This window comes from Netta rufina (assembly GCF_964035555.1).
Source record: "Netta rufina genome assembly, chromosome: 11".
Classification (NCBI taxonomy): Eukaryota; Metazoa; Chordata; class Aves; order Anseriformes; family Anatidae; genus Netta; species Netta rufina.
The window spans coordinates 19,211,216-19,231,703 of NC_140134.1; the positions used below are offsets into that span (position 1 = coordinate 19,211,216).

The 20,488-nt window shown below is 42.2% G+C and overlaps 1 protein-coding gene across 5 annotated transcripts in view; it reads right to left on the reverse strand.

Moving 5' to 3' along the window:
- The window catches only part of ADAMTS17 (ADAM metallopeptidase with thrombospondin type 1 motif 17), a 172,973-nt gene that overhangs the window by 114,836 nt on the left and 37,649 nt on the right, over nucleotides 1-20,488 (reverse strand). For all 5 annotated transcript variants that reach the window (XM_084293408.1, XM_084293407.1, XM_084293409.1 and 2 more), the window contains one exon: nucleotides 17,426-17,469. In XM_084293408.1, coding sequence (XP_084149534.1) covers nucleotides 17,426-17,469 — 44 coding nt within the window. The remainder of the gene's footprint in view (nucleotides 1-17,425; nucleotides 17,470-20,488) is intronic.

Genomic DNA, 20,488 nt, shown 5'->3' on the forward strand with positions numbered 1-20,488 from the left:
CTCCCGTTCAGCAAACCATTGCTTCCCTTGTTGACAGCACATTAATAAATCCTCTCCATCCAACGTGACACGAGGAGCTGCTTAATTAACTGGAGCAGCGGAAGCAGGGTATCATCTACATGTTTACTCTACTTTGATATGCTAACAGCCACATTCCTACGAGCTTCTCCCACACGCTCTCCAGCAACAGGAGCCCAGGCTGCAGCTGAATGCAAATCTCAAACAGGCAAAAACAGTTTCTTTCCACATTCCTGTTTCTACAGTTTAATAAAAGGTTGGGGATATTTAGCCCAAATCAAGCCACCGTTCCCAAAAGGAGATTCCAAACGCAGGCAGCTAATTCGCCATCTGTTCATAGACATTCCCCCGTGCTGAAAGTCTGCATGCTCGTGCACACACAGAAATACAGGGGCTTAATTACCTCAAGTAAGATATATTACAGCAGCTGTGCTCCTGTGAATAAGAGGAAAGGCAGGAGAAGAGCTGGCTAGGTGGGTCTGAAAGGACCCTGCTTGGGGGGGAACTGGTCAGCTGAATGAGTCAACAAGGAGTGCGGGCAAGTATGCAGAGCTTGGCGTGATTCATGTTAGGTGAGCAAGGGGAAAAGATAGATGGAAAGAGATCAGGGGATGAAAGGAGACAACAGAAATGTACCAAATGGAGGTAATAAGGGCTTTCCAGAAGTCTTCAAGAAACATGATTCTGATCTCATTAACAGCCGTGAGTCACTTCTGTGGAAGGCTTGGGGGTCAAGGAGGGCAGGAGATAAGATCAGAAGGGAAGATAAGCTCTCTGAGGACTTCTGTGGATAGTTAATGCTGGAAAGAAATGGATCTGCAGCCCTGGCCCTACATTTCTGGCATCGTGGGGTTCCCTCGAGGAAAGGCAGGAGCCAGACTGCAACAAAGCCTGATGAAGACATGGAAGAATCCAAGGAAGGAGGCCTTTGCCTTACTGTGGCCAAAAAAATGGCATTTAGAATTACAAAAGGACATTTGTTAGAACTGGTAAGGAAATAAGTAATGGAAATCTATGGGATATAAGCTATTGAAAGACAGGGACAGAATGGTACAAGGGTTTTCTTGCACCAAAAAAGAATGAGATCCAGAATTCAGAAGAGAACTGATGTTTTTGAAAAACTACGGGGGCAACTGACTGTGACCCCTTTAAAAAAAAAAAAAAAAAAAAAAAAAAAAAGCTTCCCAACAATTGTGAAACCAAACTCTAAATCAGGATTTGGATTCTGGCCCTTGAAATTCAGCCCTGCCTGGAGCTCACAGGGATTTTGATTTGAATGTCTTCTGTTGGCCTTATTTTGTTAAAAGGATGTAGGCTGCAGTGCAGAGCTGAGCCTGCAGGTCTTTTCTACAACCTGTTGTGGACAGAATACAGCAGGATCTTCCCTTCCCAAATCCAATATATGAAAGACAGACAACCTGTCAAAGCAACAGGAGGACTCAGGACTGGGTTCAGGATTTGTGCAGAGAACTGAGCCATGTCTCCCACCTGCTGGATTGCTTGACAAAACGAAAAAGCTGCACCTGCTCATCTTCTCACCAGCCGTTACAGATCTCACCCTTCACTTTCCTCGATGTTATTAAAACCCAGAATATTTTCAGCATTTCGGTATTTTCAGTTTGACCTTTCCTATTTGGTGGAATAAGCCTGAATTCAAGAATTCTTCATTCTCCCCAAAGCTGCATCTTTCAGGAAATAAATAACTCACTGCAAGAAAAAAAAAAAACAACACAACTTCCCCAGCAGAAGGGAAAGTGCTCCAGGGTTACCACAGCACATGCTCACCACACCGCCACATGCGTTATCAGTGTTACTTCATCAACATCCATCCCGTTTCTCAAAGAACTTCCCATCCGAAGGTTAGATTCTTCCAAGAAATCAAAAAACAAACAAACAAAAAAACACACACACAAACAAACAAACAAAAAAAAACAAAAAAAAACCACAACACCACCAACCTTGGCATTGGCTGCAATAGCTGCAGCTTTGCAAATTGTGTAGGGTTCCAAACCCAGCTTTCAGACTATTTTTATTTCTGCAACCTCCAGTTTTAAATCTGTCAGTTTGTTCCTGTAACTCATCTGAGCCATCTGCTTCAACGCAGGGCCGGAATTCAGACAGAACGAAGGGGAATGAAGACCAAATCAGAGTATTTAATGAGACTGCTTAACAAAGACAAACATGGAATTCAGCAGCAGGGATCCTGGAGCCTTCAAATTCCTCAGTATCTCCCTTCCAGAATGAAGAGACAAGGTCAGACTTGGCACTAAGTCAGAAAAAATATTTGGAGTCTCTGTACCAAACAGCATCTGCTTTAAGAGCTAACAGTCAGGGTCCAGCGTTCGGTTCCAGTTGTTCTTTCTTGTAATTGCAAACACCAAGAAACTCGTGAAGCTATGCAAATAAATCAAAAGACAGCTTTTAGCAGTTTCAAAAGCTCTACTGTCCATGCAGCCGCCTCAGCTTGCCGTCACGTCGGTGAGGGGACAGGTTCGTGAGCAAGGACGGGTCCTGCAGTCACATTAAGCAACACTCAGCAATGCACGACGAGCAATCTTTCCGTGTCTGGAGAGCTTCAGCACAGCCTGCTGAACCGGGCAGTTCTGGGGATGGCTGAACACCTGTGCTGCTGATGAATGGCATTCTTCCACGGCGCTCAATTAAATTCTTTCCATGTTCTTAAAGAATGACTAAGCAATTGTTACTCCCAAAAAGTGAATGAATCTATACTTTGAAACATGTTAATATTTAAAGTGCATTTTATTTTTAGGCACTGTATGCGTGTCAAGCTGTTCTCTTGGCAAAATAAGAGCAGCTCAGGCAACTAGCAGAGCTGGCCAGCAGAATGGGATGATTCACAGTAATCAAACTTTGAACAGATGCTTTTCCAAATTGCTTCTGTGATACTTCTCAATTACAGCTCCTACATCCTGACTTACAGAGTTGTCTAAGCTCCTGGCTTCGCTTTGTCAAGCTGCCAGCCAACACAAGCATTGATAAACTTATTTAGCAGTTCTCGGTTCATGGTTCAGCCCTTCTGTTTTAATTCTTTGCTGAGTGGTGATTGAACCTCACAGCCTGCTTGACCTGCGAAAACTGACAAATCCAGGGTTTGTGCCTGATCATGATAATAGGGTTGAGTTACTTTGCTGAAGTCAGAACTTGGGCTGAAAAGCTTGTCCCACACAGGAGAACGAAGCCTGTCTGTAATATCCCAGCACTGGCTATTTGTTCTGCTGCCAGGACGAGGGAGAGAACACGATCCCTTCACACCAGTGGACAGGAAGAGACTAAATGAGCGCCCCGGCTCTGCCACTCTCCCCACGCAGTACCACGGTCAGCGTATTTATTCTGGAAGAGCAAGGGGAGGTGACAAAAACAAACCCTCGCTGCAAAATTAATGACGATTTCCCACACATTTGCACTTGGGGATTCTGATGTATGTGTTAGGTGACGCAGTCTTTCCTTCGGTAGCAGTGAAGGGAGGGGGCTTTCTCCTCTACTCAGCTTCCTCTCAGAAATCTTCAAAAATCCTAATATTTCTGAGATGCAGATCTTCAAATCCAGCTCAAACTGGCCAATGGATCAAAAAGCTACTGGGAAGAGACTGTCAGGGGGACAGGCAGACGCAGCACCAAGCGCACAGGCTGCATGCAACTCACCAAATCAATTACAGTGATTCAACCTGAAGTGCCCGCCTCTAGATTCCCAGAGCTGTCTGTTGTGACTTCCACTCCACAGAAGAAGCACCCACAGGTGCTTCAGGCAGCTGCAAACACACCACAGGGCCCTCCTGACACAGAGGAAGCAGCAGCTAACTTCAGAGGTAATGTAGCTGGGGGTATTTATAGCATATCCTTCACCTAGTTGCTTTAGTGCCTCTTTCTCTGAATTACTCAAAAATAAAATGTCACCTTTTACGAACTCAGTAACACAAGCTAGAGAGAAATTTTCGCCAAGAAAAAGACCAGCATGGGCTTTTCTCACACTTAACAAAAAATCTCTCTTGTTCAAACTCAAACTCCTTGTGAAAGAAAACACAAATCTGGACGAATTCTGCTGAGCAACTTGCAATGACTGACAGCAGCCAGGAGAGTCCCTGGTGCCTCCCAGACACGAGTCAAGGCACAGGCACAGTCCTGAGGCCTTCACAGTCTGAATTCAGATACATGGGGCTCAGAGGGAGACTGCACCTGCGTGCTTGGGTTATTACTCTAGGTGTCTGTGCTAAACTATCAGGAGTGACAAAGGGAGAACCGCCTCTTCTAGCCTCACATGCTTCTAAACAAAACACCCTTGGGAAGCGCAGAAGCTCCCGTATTCTTCTACACTACGTGGGTAATGTTTCCACTCCAGAATCAAATTGGTGTGCTCCTGTTTGGAAACTATGTGCTGAAACCGTGGCTCACAGGGGGGTTTCTCAGCTGTCAAGCTCCATTCGGTGAGTAGCTTGTGGGAAGAATTTGTGTGGTAACAGCTGTGCTTTGCAGCCAAGCAGATCCTGCATTGTTGTACAAGCCTGCGTTGGTGCCCAGTGGCCGCGGCCTCTGTCAGCTGCCATGTAATGAGATTAATTTCCCAACAAAGCCACCAGATTAATGACAGCGTAAACAGCTTCATGGCATGCACAAAATAACACGCTGAATATGTATTACTTCCGATGGAATCGTACCAGCTATCGTAACCACCACAGACCTGATCAAACTCCTACTGAAACCAACAGGAGTATTACCCCTGGTTGTGGAGAGGGAGCATTAAGCCACTTTTTGGCTTCCTTTACTTAATTCCCATCTGCAGAAGGCTGGTCTTTGTCTTCTTTTACTTCAGCGTAAAGCCAGAAAGCTTTTTTACTTCATTGTTTAGACCACGTTATGGCTCAAAGACACCAGTGCATGACTGAGCATTCTGCATCTCTGTAAACATACCCGTTCACTGAACAAATATGGACTACAGCTTTCCCAGAGTTAAAAATGCAACAAGCAGAAAAGATAAAAATAGAAAAGATGAGTTATTCTGAGGTATCCAGTCAAAGGTCATCATTTCTAAAACCTACTGTATTGAATGGCGGCTCCAAAGACACGAGGCACCCCAAGCACTATTACACGCTTCTGGTTGGTAGATAGCATTTCTTAGTAAAGACAAATGCACAGGAAAGATATTAAAATCCTGATTCACTACAGCATGCTAGCTGATGCAGCTTTCTTAAGTGTCTGACCTACATTATTAGTCATAGCATTCAGTTTGGTTCGCAGCAATTCAGCTGGTAAGAACAGTGACCAGTGCTGCTTTGTTGAAATCCAAGTCAACAGTGTTTCCGCAGAACTGATCAGGAGTCGAGCCACAGGGCAAGACAGGCACAGTCAGGAATTTTCATCCTTACTTGGAACCCTGCAAGAGCAATGCAGAGACAGTACCTCCCTCTGACCTTCTCCCTCTGGCATCGCTAGAAAAGCAGACAAATTTAGGCAACTTAGACATGATAGAAAATGTGAATTCCGTCTGGAAGTTTCCTAAACAGAGACAAAAAATATAAGTTATAAATAGAAATCTAATTTCGGTCTTCTACTTTTGCACCATTTTAAGAATGATTAAGTCTGGTTAGACTGATGGCCTTGTTTTAGAGCAACAGTTTAACCTTCCAATAAATAAAAACATCCATTCAGAATTTCCTCACTTACTCGCTACTGTTTACTTATAAATAGCTGCAGTGTTTACTCTGTTTGTCTACTACAGAACAAATATTGCTGCACATGCTAGAGCTTGATGGATGACATTAGTAAAACCAACAAGCAAACGCTCAGCAGAACATAAGTGTGTACCCAGCAGTCTAATTATGGCCAGACAGAGCCTTAATGCAAACAGATCAGTCAAAATGGCTACACAAAAATGTATGACACAACTACACAAAGCCAACAAATATCTTTAACGTGCTGACTGCTTATGACCACTAATTAAGGTAGAAATACAAAGCTAATTTCAAGCTAAGCAAACACAGAAATCCTTAGCATTCTATAAATTATGCTGAAAGAATACAGGAGGAGAAAGATATTTAATGGAAAGATATTTGATATTTTTTATAATTTATTTTAAAGGTTTAATCATTTCTATCAGCTGATTGAAAAGGTAAAGAGAAAAAAAACTTGTCACTAATTCAAACACCTTATTGGCTGTAGGACACTGAATGTAAAATTTTGAAGTGTACATATGTAAAGGAGAACCTTTGTGTCCAAATAAATATATTCATGTATATACAATCTGTCCTTTAAGTCATTGGAATTTTATTTAGCACAAACCATTCACAGCTTATCAGCATGGGGTCAGGAAACTACTAAATACAATTATATTGCTTACACTTTGCTGCACTGTAACCATTACTCAAAGTGTGGAGGAGAACCTCTAAAATAAGACTATTTTTAGGTGATTAAATACAGCTGTGATCACAGATCATGAAGCAGTCATTTTCTTCAGCCCCTCAGTTTTGCTGAGCCGTGAATGCAGCACAAATCTAACTTGAGGTGTGATGCCCCTGTAAAATACTGATTTTGTCAGCAGAGTTGCTATTTTCTAACACACACTGGCAAAACGTTGTCTATGAATCCTTGGGTCAGCTCCAAATTTGATCACCTCTCCCACAGCACCTGCCATTAATATTCAGAAAACATTTAGTGAGCTTGTACCAGAGTATAGCTGGAGCACAGTTCCTACCACATTTTCACCATGCTGGTCAAGACAAAAGGTTTTCCGTGGTGCAAAGTCCTGTTACGTGACCAATTCCTATTTGCATTATGCATTAGGTGTAGCACAATCACAACTGAAAGACTTGGAGCTTGTGCTGGGGCATTAGAAAAGCCCAGGAGAATTAAAAATAGATAAATAAATAAAAGATTCAAGGACTTAAAACAAACTTTCAACCTACTGAGTTCTCTCACAGTAGCAAAATCAGATGATCATACATGATCAGACAACCCACAAAACAGGCTGGGTGTGATACTGTACTATACCAGGTCTGTTTTGAAAAAAACAAATGAAAATCAGCGCAGGTCAAGCTTCCTTCTGTGGGAGAGGTTATTTTATATTATATTGCTATATTTTGCTTGTGTTTTATGCAAACTTCCCAGTGCTGCATTCTTGGTTATCACTAGTAAAATCTCATCTCCGCATTACTTAAAACCTGCTCTCAAAATTGCATTTAGTCTTGGCAGCTGCAAAACAAAAGAAATGTAAAAGTACAGTAGGCAACTGTCCTTCATTTCCTTCCTCTACTCTTACATATCCTGTGTGCAACTGGAATGCTTCTATTTGATTATCCAGTGGAGCAAATGCTACAATGAATGCAATCATGCCTTATTACCCTACGTGTCTGTAGCCTACTGCACAGCTATGTGCAGATGTTTTTACACAGCTTGGTTTTCTAGCTACAGGGTCTATAAAACAATAGAAACTATCTGAAATGTTTTCAAGCCAGCAAAGGATAAAGGCACTGAAAAGCAGTCAGTTGGATAAAAGCCATCTCTGTCTGACAGGAGGAGAAGAAAAACCTCAGAGGTTTTCCAATTATAAATGCACCAGCTTTCTTAAACAATATGCGGCCACAGTCTGCAGCTGAATGACCAGGCTGGAATGTGTGAACAGAGGTAAAAACAGACAAAGGCAGTGGAACGAAGACACACAAACCTCTGGCCTGTAGAAGGGCTGAATCATTATTTTACTGACCTCAAGAACTGAGTGCTGCCCAAGGAACCTGAGCTTCCACTGGGAAAGCCTGAGAAGAGCTAGCATTGCCTCCAGCTGAGGGGCCTCGACTGAGACTCAAGCTGTGGGTTACCTCCAGCCAGCTCTGTCCTTCAGAATGAGCCTTCACATCTGCAGGCTTCACTTCCTCTGTGCAATGGGGACAGCAGAGTTCTGATCTCTACTAAGGAGCTTTTAAGCTTTTTAAAAAAACAAACAAAAAACAACAAAGACTGGGTATGTTTAATATCACAGGTGTACCAGGGAGGCACCATGAATTAACGGGTAAGGCACTGGGTTGTGCACATTGTGACTTTCAATCTGTTTGTTCCCTGCCCTTGACTAAGCACCAAGGGGGTAACACTCTCATGACTCCCATGTTCTCTCTGCCACCTACTCTGGAAGGTTGTCATGGCAGAAAACCCCGTTTTCTGCTACAGAGAAGCCTGTGTTGGCATTTCCAGTACAGGTAACAACAGCAAGCAATGGGTTATTGATAAAGTACTGAACAGCAGGTTTGGCACTGTAGAAAACGAACATTATTTCTCATTCCACAGCCTTCTATTATAAAAGAGAAAGAAGAAAGCAGGATGAGCTAGGAAAGCAGAAGAGATATTTTATTTGCTTAATGTTCATTCTTGCAAGAATTCCCCAAAGGAACAAATCCTCAGCAATGGCAGTGATAGAGCTGGGGTGTGAAGCTGGTGAAGCGGTGCAGAGAGCACGTAAAGCTTGCAATATGCAAATCTCCATTTCCATGGAAGAGGTGACAGATGACAGCAGAAATACTATAAACCCCAAAAGACAGAAGTCGTCTGTCTCAGACCTAATATACTGAGGTTGTTCTGCTCACGTCTGCCTCAAAGACTTCTCAGCTTCACACACAGTAGCAAGGAGCAGTTCCAGAGCTTGTCTTGACATTTGTTTGGCAGTGTGTGCTTAGCTGGACATCAATTAGACTTCTGCCTTCGGCCTGTTTGCAAACACAATGACTGCTTTCAGAGATAAACAGCAGAGATTTCTTTAAATCACCATTAAATGGAATTCAGTCGTAAGTAAAGCTGTGGTTCTTAGGCAGTGTCCTTCAAATCATCTCTGATTTATAAAATAATTAGGGCAGAAGACCATGTAGGAGATAAAAAATAATTCAGAAGTTCGAGCATAGTATATTCCCATGAACCCAAAACATAAAAACTGCCTGTTGCACAAAAGAAACATTAGAAAAAATAGTAAGTTTGGGGTTATTTTTTACTCCATGCTAGCAGGAAAATCGACTATACTGCTTCTGAGGGACTGTCACGTATATTCCTTGGGAACTGTTAATTACAACAGTAATAACAAGGGTGCTTTTTCCCACAGTGACTGCATGCCAAAGCCCCCAGTGCAGGAAGGGGGTAAGGGAACATCTTACAGCAATATCTGCCCTTTCAGCTAGGAGACTCAAATTCCCAGGTGCTTTGTGTACATGTCTATATAATTTCACACAGACATAAATGGCCCTAGAGAGGAATGCAGTGCATGTTTGTACCCGTACCAGGGAACTGCACAATGATTTAGCACAGAAAGTGAGTTATGACATGGAGCTGAAATGAAAGGATAAAGTCAGAATAAATATCAACAAAGTCATAGCAAATATTTTCCTTCATGACATGCTCCTTTTAATAAAGGCAACATAAAGGAGCTTAGTTACACAGCAATTTGGCATTAGGCTAGGATTTGGAGTCCTGGATTCCTGATGGGAAAGTACCTTAACACAATTCCTGTAGCTAGTCAGTTTTCTGAAGATATTCGAAGGGTAATCAGCATTCACCTTGCACAACAATGAGATGTGGATGGCCTGAAGGATTTTTACTCATAAATATGTTGCCTGGTAAAGGAATAATAAGATTCCTTTCCACAGCATTTTGGACAGCTGTCTCGCATTTATCAAAACACATCGCCATGAACCATTAATAACACCACGGGAGAAGGGAAAGTTTTCAAGCTAAGATAAGCTGAAATGTCCTATATGAACTTTGGGGGTGTCACAGTAAGGAAGACAAAAGCTCTGGTATAAAGCCTGCGTTGAGGATTTGCGTGAGCAACAAGAAAAGCAAACTTTTGGATTAGCAAAGATGTGCTAAGAAACAAAAGCGGGGCGGTAAGCTGATGAGAAGACTTTCACCGTGCTGCCTTACAGATGGCAAAGGCTGCATGTACCTCAGCAAGTCGGACAGCTTAGATATCTCCAAGCATTAATTACCAATAGCAGTGTGATGGTGGAAGAAATGAAAGGCCAGGTACAGAGCAGGATGTGTGTTATTCCTCCCCACTGACAGTGTTTAGTTCCAAATTACCGAGAACAAGCTAATTTCAAACATACACCACCAGCGTGAGGCCTATTGTTTTATCTTGTGGGATGGGTGCTTACCAGGCAGACAGACAGACAGATAAATAATTGGAAAATAAAGTGCTCGAAACACATTTTGGGGCTACAAAAGGAGAATGATGTATGGAGGAGAACTAATAAGGAACTGCTGGAGGTTTATGAAGAACAAAGTGTAGTAAACATAGGGAAATTCCATGACCTCAGTGGGCAAGCCGTGCGGTTAGCGTGATGGAAGACAGACCATCCAGGCCTCCCTGGGGAGAGCAGCTTCTTGGTGTCCAGCCTCGGCTGAACAAAGGAGAAGATGAAGGAACAAAATTGACCAAGAGCTTCTAAGAGCTCTGAGCCACCACCAAAGCAAAACAGACCTTTGGCAAAACGGCAAGGGAAAGGGGTTAACCATGAGAGCAACTGAGGGTCTGTGATGTCTCAGAGCTAGGGACACACAGAAAGGGGAACAATGACAAAAAAACAACAACAGAAAATCTGTCACTAACCCTCCCTCCATTAAAGCTTTCATTTATTTTAATTACACAAGTTAATTGTTCCCCTCGCAAGACATGAAACGGCAGAGAGAAGATGAAGAAAACCATTGAGATAGCCAGAAACTCAGCCAACAGCACTCAGATCAATTAATTTGAAGAATGACTGATCAATCATCTATTTTCTACATGTAATGGGACCGCATAAGTTCCGAACTAAGCACAGCATCTAGTGCTTGGCTACTGCATCTCTGCCAGAAAGACAGTCATTTTTCATCTAAGGAGACCAAAAATCCACCCTTGCCGTTAGTACATGGAACGAATAAAGACAAACCTAAACAAGACTACTGAGCTGCAAAACAAACCCAAAGGCAAATGAAATTCAAATGCTCCATAACAATGAAAGAGAAAATAAGTCTATAAAACAGTATCAGCACTTCACTCAACCAACTGCGCTGCACACATTGTAAGTTTTCATATTAATCAATGAGAAAGCTGATGTATGTGACAATAAATATGTAATCTCTTTAAACTGGCATGCCCAACTTTTAATATGTATTTTTTTTAGAGACTGGATGGCAGGAAATAGACTGCTTATATACAGCCTTTGTTTGTATTTTCCATTTCACTTGCCTTTCCAAAAGCAGACTGGTCAGCTTAACTCATTTTTACCAGGTTTTGTTTTTTGTCTCTCACAGACTATTGTTTCTTTGCAACATTTTAAAGCTTTCAGTGCTTCTGAGTGCTCAAATAGAGACAGCTCAACTGAGATGACAACTGATTTTCAGAAAGTACAAAGCATCAGCCTCAGGATATGAGGCTTTCCAAAAGATGTCTGAGGTACCCTCAACCACTATCCTCTCTAGGAAAAACTCATCCAATTTTTTTGACAGAGGCCCATAGGAGGCCAAAGAACAGGCCTGGGACCCTGACCCCGCTGAAATCTGTAACAAAACTCTCACTGAGCCTGATGGAAGCAGGATTTTCCTCCAGTCTTTAGCTGGGAGCCTGTGAACAGCTGTGCACATATGAAGCAACCTGGCTGAAACCACGTCTCTGAAACAAGCAAGAAGGAAAAACACACGCAGGACACTTAAGTGAGGAAGAGCAAGGGTTACGGCAGCAGGAATTCATGATTACTTGAGTGGCTGTGTTCATCCCAGTGCTTCTATTAAAATTTATGCAATCTTATATTACACTTTCTTGGCACAAGAATTCTTAGTGAGAATTCAGAGGAGGAGAGATTGCTAGCTGGTGAAAAGAAATTGGAAGGCCGCTGTGGGTAGGGTGGGGCATGAGAGATGGTAGTGATGAATATGCCCAATAGCACAGTTCTGCACTGTCTGGGTTGTGCAGCCGAGTATTTATTCCCTAGCAACCAGAAGGCAAGAGAAAAAGTCTTCCACTGCACTGCACCATGGCTCCCTTTGGCTTCATAAAGCCGGCAGCCTGACTCTCCATCGCCCTGCACAGCCACAGCTGACAGAAAAATTTGCAGCGCTGTGGGGTCCCTTTCTTTCACAAACAGCAAATCAACCGAAGGGTGTCCCTTTAAGGGACATTTTAACCTGCGGCGTTGCTTATTTTAAGGCACTGAAGTGGGTTTGATTTTGGTCTGGAGGACAGTCCCAGCAAAGCTTTTGCTAAAGCCAGGCACTGCTTCTCTAATGAATTGTTTTAAGCAGCAGGTATTTCTATTTATTCTGGCATCAAATAAAAACCCGCCCTGGAATATACAGAAACATTCAACACGAACCACTATGGAAAATGTTTTTAATGTGAGAATTCCTTTTCTTTTCCACTCGCAGCAAACCAGCTAGTCTTTTCCCTTTCCTTAGGGATTAATTCTCAGCTGTGACACTGTTAGGGGACTGGAATCGATATTACATAGGGAGGAAGATTTAAATGAACAGTACATGGCGCAGGCAGGACTGGTAAGAGCTGTCACTTGCTGTGGACTGGAAGCCACCTGACTGCACAAGCAAATCAGCAAGGAAAAAGTAAAAATGCATAGTCCATCATTCAGGTGTTTTACGTGGAATACAGAAGGATCAAATCTACGTGGAGGCAGAGACCCAATGTCACACTTGGAAAAGCTGGGCATATTTCAAAACCCTTTGCTACAATAAACTCACCAGAAGAAACCAGGATGCAACTATCAGAGGGGAAAAAACTAATTAACAGCCCTGTAAGATGCAGCTCTCTGGGATGGCACTTTACACCCCGGTGAAAGGAGGGAGGGACGATGGTACAAACACACTGGCACCAAAGGATGTCGTCTGCACAGTCCCCAAGCAGCACAGTGGCAAAATCAAAACCAGAGCCCTGCCTTCCCCCAGCCACGTATCGGTCTGTGTTCGGAAGACTCAGGAAAAAAAAAAGTCACAAATTATAGAAGGATTTATAACCTTCAGGACCCTCTTTGTAAGTTATCTTTGAGCCCTTTAATTAAAGCCAGCCAGGAGATGGGACTGTTTTTCGCAAAACATTGATTCACTTGTGGAAACAGTCTGGAAAACTGTTTCTCAGTCACCTCTGCTCTGATGCTCGGTTTTCTCCAGGCAGCTATTTCTCCAACTAAACCTGCCCATCTGCAGCATATACACTGTATTCTGCTTTCTTTTCCCCGACATCAAGCCACAGAAAAGCACATGTGACTGCAGCAGAGGTAAAGACATTTTTAACCAGGGCAATTTAAGGATATTTAAGACACATTCTCATTTTCCATTTCCCAATTCCACACTGCCCCCACTTTTATTATTAGCTGAATACAGGGAAGCTTCAGCTTGGATCTGGGGTAACATGTACACTGAGGAATCAGGGCCAAGCTTTGCCTTGAAATATGCAGGATCATTCCTAACTAACCGTAAAGCTGCTTATTTGGCACTAGCAGTGGAAATATTGAACGAAAGGGGCATTCTCAATCTGCTTATGTCACAGAAAGGTTGGATCCTCACAAGGCGCAAGGCTCCAAGCTGCAGCCTGATATTAATAGCTAGACATTAAACTCTCAATTTGGCTGGCTTAGAGGCGGCTCAATTGGAACAAAGATTTTGCTGCAGGAAACGGCAGACCTGGTTAGAGTCACATCACGAGAGATGAGTCTGAAGCAGAAGCAGACTGCAAACCTTTTGACTGCTGTGTGTCGAGGCTATGTTGCACAAAGCAAACCCTCCCTGCTCCAACAGCAGAGCCAAGCAGAGGTCCCAGCAACTGAGACAACTGAAACACAACTGCTGCAAACGCGTTGCACGCAGGCATATTTTTTTTTCCTTCTCTCCCTCTCCTTTTTGAATTCGTTCATTCCTAGGGCTTGCTTACACAGCCATGGGGGGGGATGAGCATTACCAAACTATTTCTTAAACAAACGTGGTTCTGTTTCTTGACACAGCCAGTGGGGTATCACCCCACAAAGACATACCTACATATTTTCACCATTTTTGAGCTTGTTTCAGCCATTATGTAACCTTCCACACTACCTTGGCAGCGGGGCCAAGAAAATTTGAACGAAGTCCCCAGAGCAACTGGTTTCAGTGAGGGGCCCCTGCCAGAATACAAATACAAACCTCCTGCTGCTGTTTTCTCTCTGTGTCTGCATGGCAGGCAAAGATTCCAGACAGGTTTTTCAATATGGATCTTTTTGAGCACAAATGAACACCTCTTATAAACCATTTAAACTTCATAATCCCACTTCCGAACAACAGCTAAGCCTCAGTATTTCCACCAAAGAAAGTTTTGCTTGCGTATTTTTCATACTGTAAAGAAAATCAAGGAAACGTCACCAAAAAAAATAACAACTTTACTTGCAGTGCTCTAAATCCCCTAATTTTAGTGCACATAATCTAACGGAGTCTGTATATGCTCTTAAACATGACTAAGCAACATTAGATTCTGGACTTATATTTGCATCATATGCTCAAGGACACTGCACCGCTTTGTATGTGAATTATTTAAGCCATACAATCTCCTGTAGCTTTGCACTCAAAATCCCCATTTCATAGAGGTAGACAGAAGTATTCCAAACATAAGTGACTTGCCAAATGTCACACAATGATTCAGTGCCAAAGCTGGGAATAGGAATCAGGAGTCTAGAGTCCAGATTCTGTGCCTTATATAGAGCAGCAGCCTCAGTTTCCTTGTTTAGGAGACTGCCTGCTCACCACGAAGATGATTCTTCCTTTACAGGATGGCAGTGTACCACGCTGCAATGGCCACCTTCAGAGGGTATAAAAACACATATGCATCTGGTGAGATCAGTTCTTCATATAGAAAAGTGAAGCATAAGGCAAGAATCAAAGCAAGTTGCTGTTCTAGAGAACTTCGGGTAGTGCTACAACCTCAGCATCACCTTCAAGACCAAATGCAGTGTCACTCTCTGGACTTGCTTCTTGCTCTCACAGGTACTCTTACTGATTTGGAGGGGACTGTCTACAGAAGCTGGAGTGAGGAACAACAGAGATAGCTGAAGCATCAACACAATTCTTCAAAAGCCAGTATGTCGTACCAACAGGTATCAGCCTCCTTTGATCACTGCATTTGTACAAAACTCCATGCCATGCTACGTTGCCCCTAATATAACCTATATATATACAGTGCACAGAACAGTGGCTATTAAAGCCTGTTTCTCTGTGACTGACAACTATTTTTCCCTACTTTGACCACAGAGGAAAACTGGAAAATCTTTCACACAGTTAAAATTCATTATTACCAACAGTAGCCCCTTTCTCAAACTGATGGCATGCCACAGAATATATTCCTTAATTTATTCTTCCTCTGCTGTGACACATCCAAACACTACAAGGCTGAATTCCCTTCTAGTCTAACATCTGTAATATGAAAAAATTACATACAAGCTAAGTTTCAACAGTATATATGACCATTGGTTTTCTTCTTTCAGGCTCTACATTCAGCCACTAAGCCCAAGCACCATTTCTCAAGGTAGGGACGAATAAGTATCCATGAGCAGTGTAACCTGGCTGGACTTCTTTCCAACTGCAGCTCCTCCAGAGTAACTCCTGGTTTTCAGGTTTTGAAGAAGCCTTTCAAAATACGCTGCCAATACACGCAACACAGAGATAATGGCCTAAATTTGTAGATGATCTGACACAACTGCAGTAACTCAACAATTAGGACACAGGCAATAATGCTTGAAAATTGATGTTATCAAAATATTTACTTATTTCAACAGGATTTAAGACAAGTAAGATGGTATCATATGATAGAGGGTTTCCTTGTACTCAGGGATATGCCACACTGCCTCTGCGTTCAAACAGCGGAAAAGTATGGCATAGAAAATGTGCAAGTGAAGATGCTAGTGTACACAGTGAAACTGTCAGGAGGGAAGGAAAGAGAAGTAGGCTCGGGAAGAGGCCAGACTGGTTTTCTCACAGGAACATTCAACTTCTCAATATCTTAGAAAAACTGTGCTGGAAATAGTAACAAATGAGTTTAATCTTTATCACTCTGATCTTCCAGTTTCACCATGGGAGCCTGGAGTCTGCAGCAAGTCACAGCACAGAAAGTATTTGGGTATTTTAAGAACAGAAAATAAGTCATAAAAACATTTCCTTAGTCATGTTGTCTATGGTAATATCATTCCCTGAATAGAGATCTTAAACTATACTGTCTTTAAAAATGGGAAAAGCTCTGACCTTAGTCAGCACGTGTCTCCTGTCAGCTTCTCTTCCTTTTCTTTACTTCTTTATTGTATCTTACCACAGTCATCTCCACATGCAGGTACACAGGACAAAAACCTTGCTCAGTGGAAGTATGCTTCCCACTGGACAAAGAATAAATGTATTGTGAGGGATTCCTTCTGGTAAACTCGGACATAAAGGCCAGGCCTTGATTGTGTTTGAAAAGAAAATGTATTCATTTTTCAGCTCTGTATTTACTTCTTTAACCTGATCAGTCTCCACAACACAGAGAGGGAAGGATCCGCAATCTGAGATAAGACTTCTACAGGCAGCCTCAGAGCTTCTGCTGAAGACTTTCCCCCATGCTCCTTGTCACCCACTACTGTCAGCAGAGCAAGCCCTAGTCTCCAAGTGTCTCCGCAAGCACTGAAGTTTAAGATCAGCTGAAATTCAGGACCCACTCCAAGTTTACACAGAATGTAGGATAAGGGGCATCTTGACTTTGAGACAAGTCTAAAAAAATCATACAATCATCACAGAGAGGACGTTGAGTTATGCCTCCAAACACTGCTGCTACTGTGATGACTAAATAAAAACCACCAGAACAGATACAGTGAAGGTTACTGCTACCTAAGTAAAATAAAGAAAGAAAGAAAGAGAGAAATAGAGTAGGATGTAAGGACCCTGTGTATCCAGGGGTTGGGTAAGATTAAAGGCAGTTCGGAAGTCGGAGGCGGAAAAGAAGATTTAACTTGGCATTCCCACAATGAGGTATTCTTCTCTGAGTGCCAGTTTGAACTGGGAGTGTTACACAGACCCGTACAACTGCAATACATTCTTTAGTTAGCAAGTTGTTTTAGGTGAGGAAGCACTGAAAGGTACGTTACACAGACAAACCAAAAGACAATTTCTTAATCTGCAATTATCTAAATTCTACATCTGTTCCAAAGAAGTTGAATCATTTAAGATTACTTCCTGAACTCAGAGACCTCCATTGCTTAGGAGGGGTTAGAATTTAATGGATTATTTATAGTTCATACCCTGCTCAACTAATCCGTATTTGCATCACAGAGGTATTCAGAACAGCAAAAGCAGCGTTACAGTAAACCAAAGAATGAAAGATTGCCCAGAAAGCTCCTCTCAGCACAGAGGTGGCTATCAAAATACTCGCTCCTACTTATTTGACTTACCCACAGTGTCACAAGGCTCGTCTTTGTGTACGCAGAAATCTGTCCTAGAAAGCAAAACAGAACAGAAGTCAAATGTATCCTGTGCCTCCAGACTTCAGGCTAGGAAAAAGCAGTGGTGCATGACTCACATATCATGGGTGTTGAGGGATTTTTTTTATTTATTTAACTGCTGTGGAGTCTACATGATGACAACACAGATAGCAACGTTGATTGCTACTGCAAGATTACAAGCAATTATGTGAATCAGCTCCATATTACTGTCCAATTTAATACTTCAGATTTTGTATGCAGAAGAGTACTGCCACATCATGTAAGAGAACTGTCTCACTCTAGGATGTCAGACTTCATCAGCAATTGGATTAAAAATGAATCTCTTATTTTGAGAGGAGAATTGTAACAGAAAGGAACACACACCCTGTGATGCAATAGCACTATCAAAAGTGGGAGAAAGGGACATGTGGGGACACTGCCTGGAGACACACAACTGATCATGTCTACTCAGAAAGTCTCAGTTCTTCAGGTTTTTTCTCCTTCCACTGGAATAGAAAAGGAAAAGAAACAAGCAGAACTAAACAGAGAAAGACAGATGTTTGCACAAAAACAAATACGAGAATTTCAGAATTTGCCAGGAAACAGCTAGGTGAGTTGGCTTCAGCTAAACATGTTATAGTCAAGTTTCTCATTTTGTGATTCGAAGCCAATACACACACATTTAATAGACTTCATTTGGTCTCTGTTATCCCTCCACATCTCATCCAGTCTCCCTAAATTTCATCAAGGCAGGAAAAGATACTACATATGCCACTGGCATCCACGGATCCTGCCAGGGATCCATGGAGCTGTGTTAAACAGAAACAGGAAGAAAAGCCTTGAAAGCTCAGCGTCCAGGTAATACCACTGCACGTGAGAAGATTTTGTAAACGACTTTCCTCATGACAGAGAAGTGTGAGAAGTATTTTTTAATTCAATTAATAGTTTGAATATATTTCAATAAGCACTTAGGCCTAAGCATTTAGGAGCTATCTTCAGTCCTGCTTAGCAGTACCACCTGCTACGAAGAAGAGCTGAAGAAAAGCATTGCGTGGCTGAAGGGAAGCTGAGAAACCATAATCTCTGTCATGTGTCCTCACCGTGATGGGAAGCTAGTGAGAGAATTACATTAGAACATTTTATGTGTTGTTTGAAATGCCCAAGTCCTGCGTGGAATTTTAAGAGTTTGACAGGAGGAAGAATGAAGAAAGATTAAAAATACTTCTTTCCCGAATAAGAAAAATAATGAAACTAGGATTTGTAAGAAAAGGGACTTAAGGCCGAGGTCTGTGGCTAACAAATGCAAACCCTTCACTCTTTGGAAATCACAAATCAGGTGGCCAAGGACTTGGAAGGAGGGAAACAAAAGTTATCACCAGCTCTTGCTAAGCAGATACTGAAATCTCACCATGCTTCAATGCAGAAAAAAACATAACAAGCAAAGTGTAAAAAAACAGTTAGGAACAAAACAAAAATGGAAGCTACGACCACACACCAGCCCCAGCTTTCATTTTTCACCACAGCCTTACTGTGTCTCGACACCTTGGCATTCCAGCCTTTCCAAAGAAGACTAATGACAGTCTCCTGACAGAGCTGGCACAAGCACGCCTGCTTGAATTCCCAGAGCCAACTTGACAGAGGTTTATTTAAGGACTTATTACGTTATATAAACTGGTAAATCAAACAGATGCTTTTCTTGTGACAACAGATAGTTCAACTATTAGTAGATGGCAAAAGGCCATTGCTAGAAAAGCATCTCTCTCCTCAGGGGCTGGCCAGCTCTGCAAATAAAGCACAGCAAGTTTTGCTCCTTGCGCTCTGTGTTGCACACTGAAAGGTGTCTGGCACTTTCAGGTAGCTCCCTGCAGAAATTACCCACCATGCCATAAAAAGAAGGGTCCTGTAAGCAATCCAGCACAACTTGCAGACTCTCCTACAGATGTGTAACCATCTTTGTCTGTAAAGAGTGCTGCGATGCCGTCTGGTCAGGATAGGACTCAAGACAGGTCAGCAAGAAGAACTGAACACAGCTGCCCGATTCACTGCCTGTGGGGTTGCAAATATGAAACTTCCCCAGTCCATCCTTTAAGAGTGTCACAAACACAAGTCCAAGTGATACCATGCTTCTATTCAAAGACCTTGTATCAAAACGCTAGGATTTAAATTCTCCAGACCCACTGCATAAGTTTTACTCCAAAACTCTGTAGAAAAAGCAAAAAAGCACATCCAAACCTACAGTCATAAATGAGCTCAGTGAGTCTCCTGCCCCTTCCAAATGCAAGCTGCCTAAACAAAAACTTATACACTGAAACTCCTACAGTCCTTTGTTGCAAAATCATGAGAGAGACCAAAGATCACAAAGGCATTAAGACAGATCTGTCTCACCTGTGGATAAGTCACACCAGTGAGGTAAAATGGCCCCATCATGGTACAGGAACTGATCTGCTTTTAAAAAGGTTTCAATCACAGGTCTCTCTGGAGCATTTTTGAGCTTTACTGCATCTACGTTTTTGAAATGAGAGCCTGACATGAATAATTCCATAATGATACTCTAAGGATATAAAAAAGATACCTTCATATTCACTGCATGCGTTGAGATCTCTTATCACAGAGACTACAGCTTTGTTAGTGGGATGTTTTATAGAGATATATTGGAATAAAACTGTTACTCTGAGACCTACAATTCAAATCTAAGGCCAGACCTGACCTTATCACACCAAGTTTTGGATAATGTATTGAAATCTCACACTATAGCAGTGAAGCAAATTTCCTCTTCACTTTTAGTCACTGGCTGAATCAAGCAGCACATGTGTTGTGATCTTTTAGAGATCTGTGAAATTCTCAGTCATTATCACTTGTTGTATTGTGGACTGTTTTCATTAGCAGAATTCAACAATTCTTCTGAAAAAATGACAATAAGTCAGTTGTTTTGTTCAATAAAAAGAGCCAGAAAAGAAGAGCTCAGAACTCCTCCTAAAGTCACTCTTCCATCTGGCTCACACGAACTGGAAAAAAATACCTAACTGTGCTAAG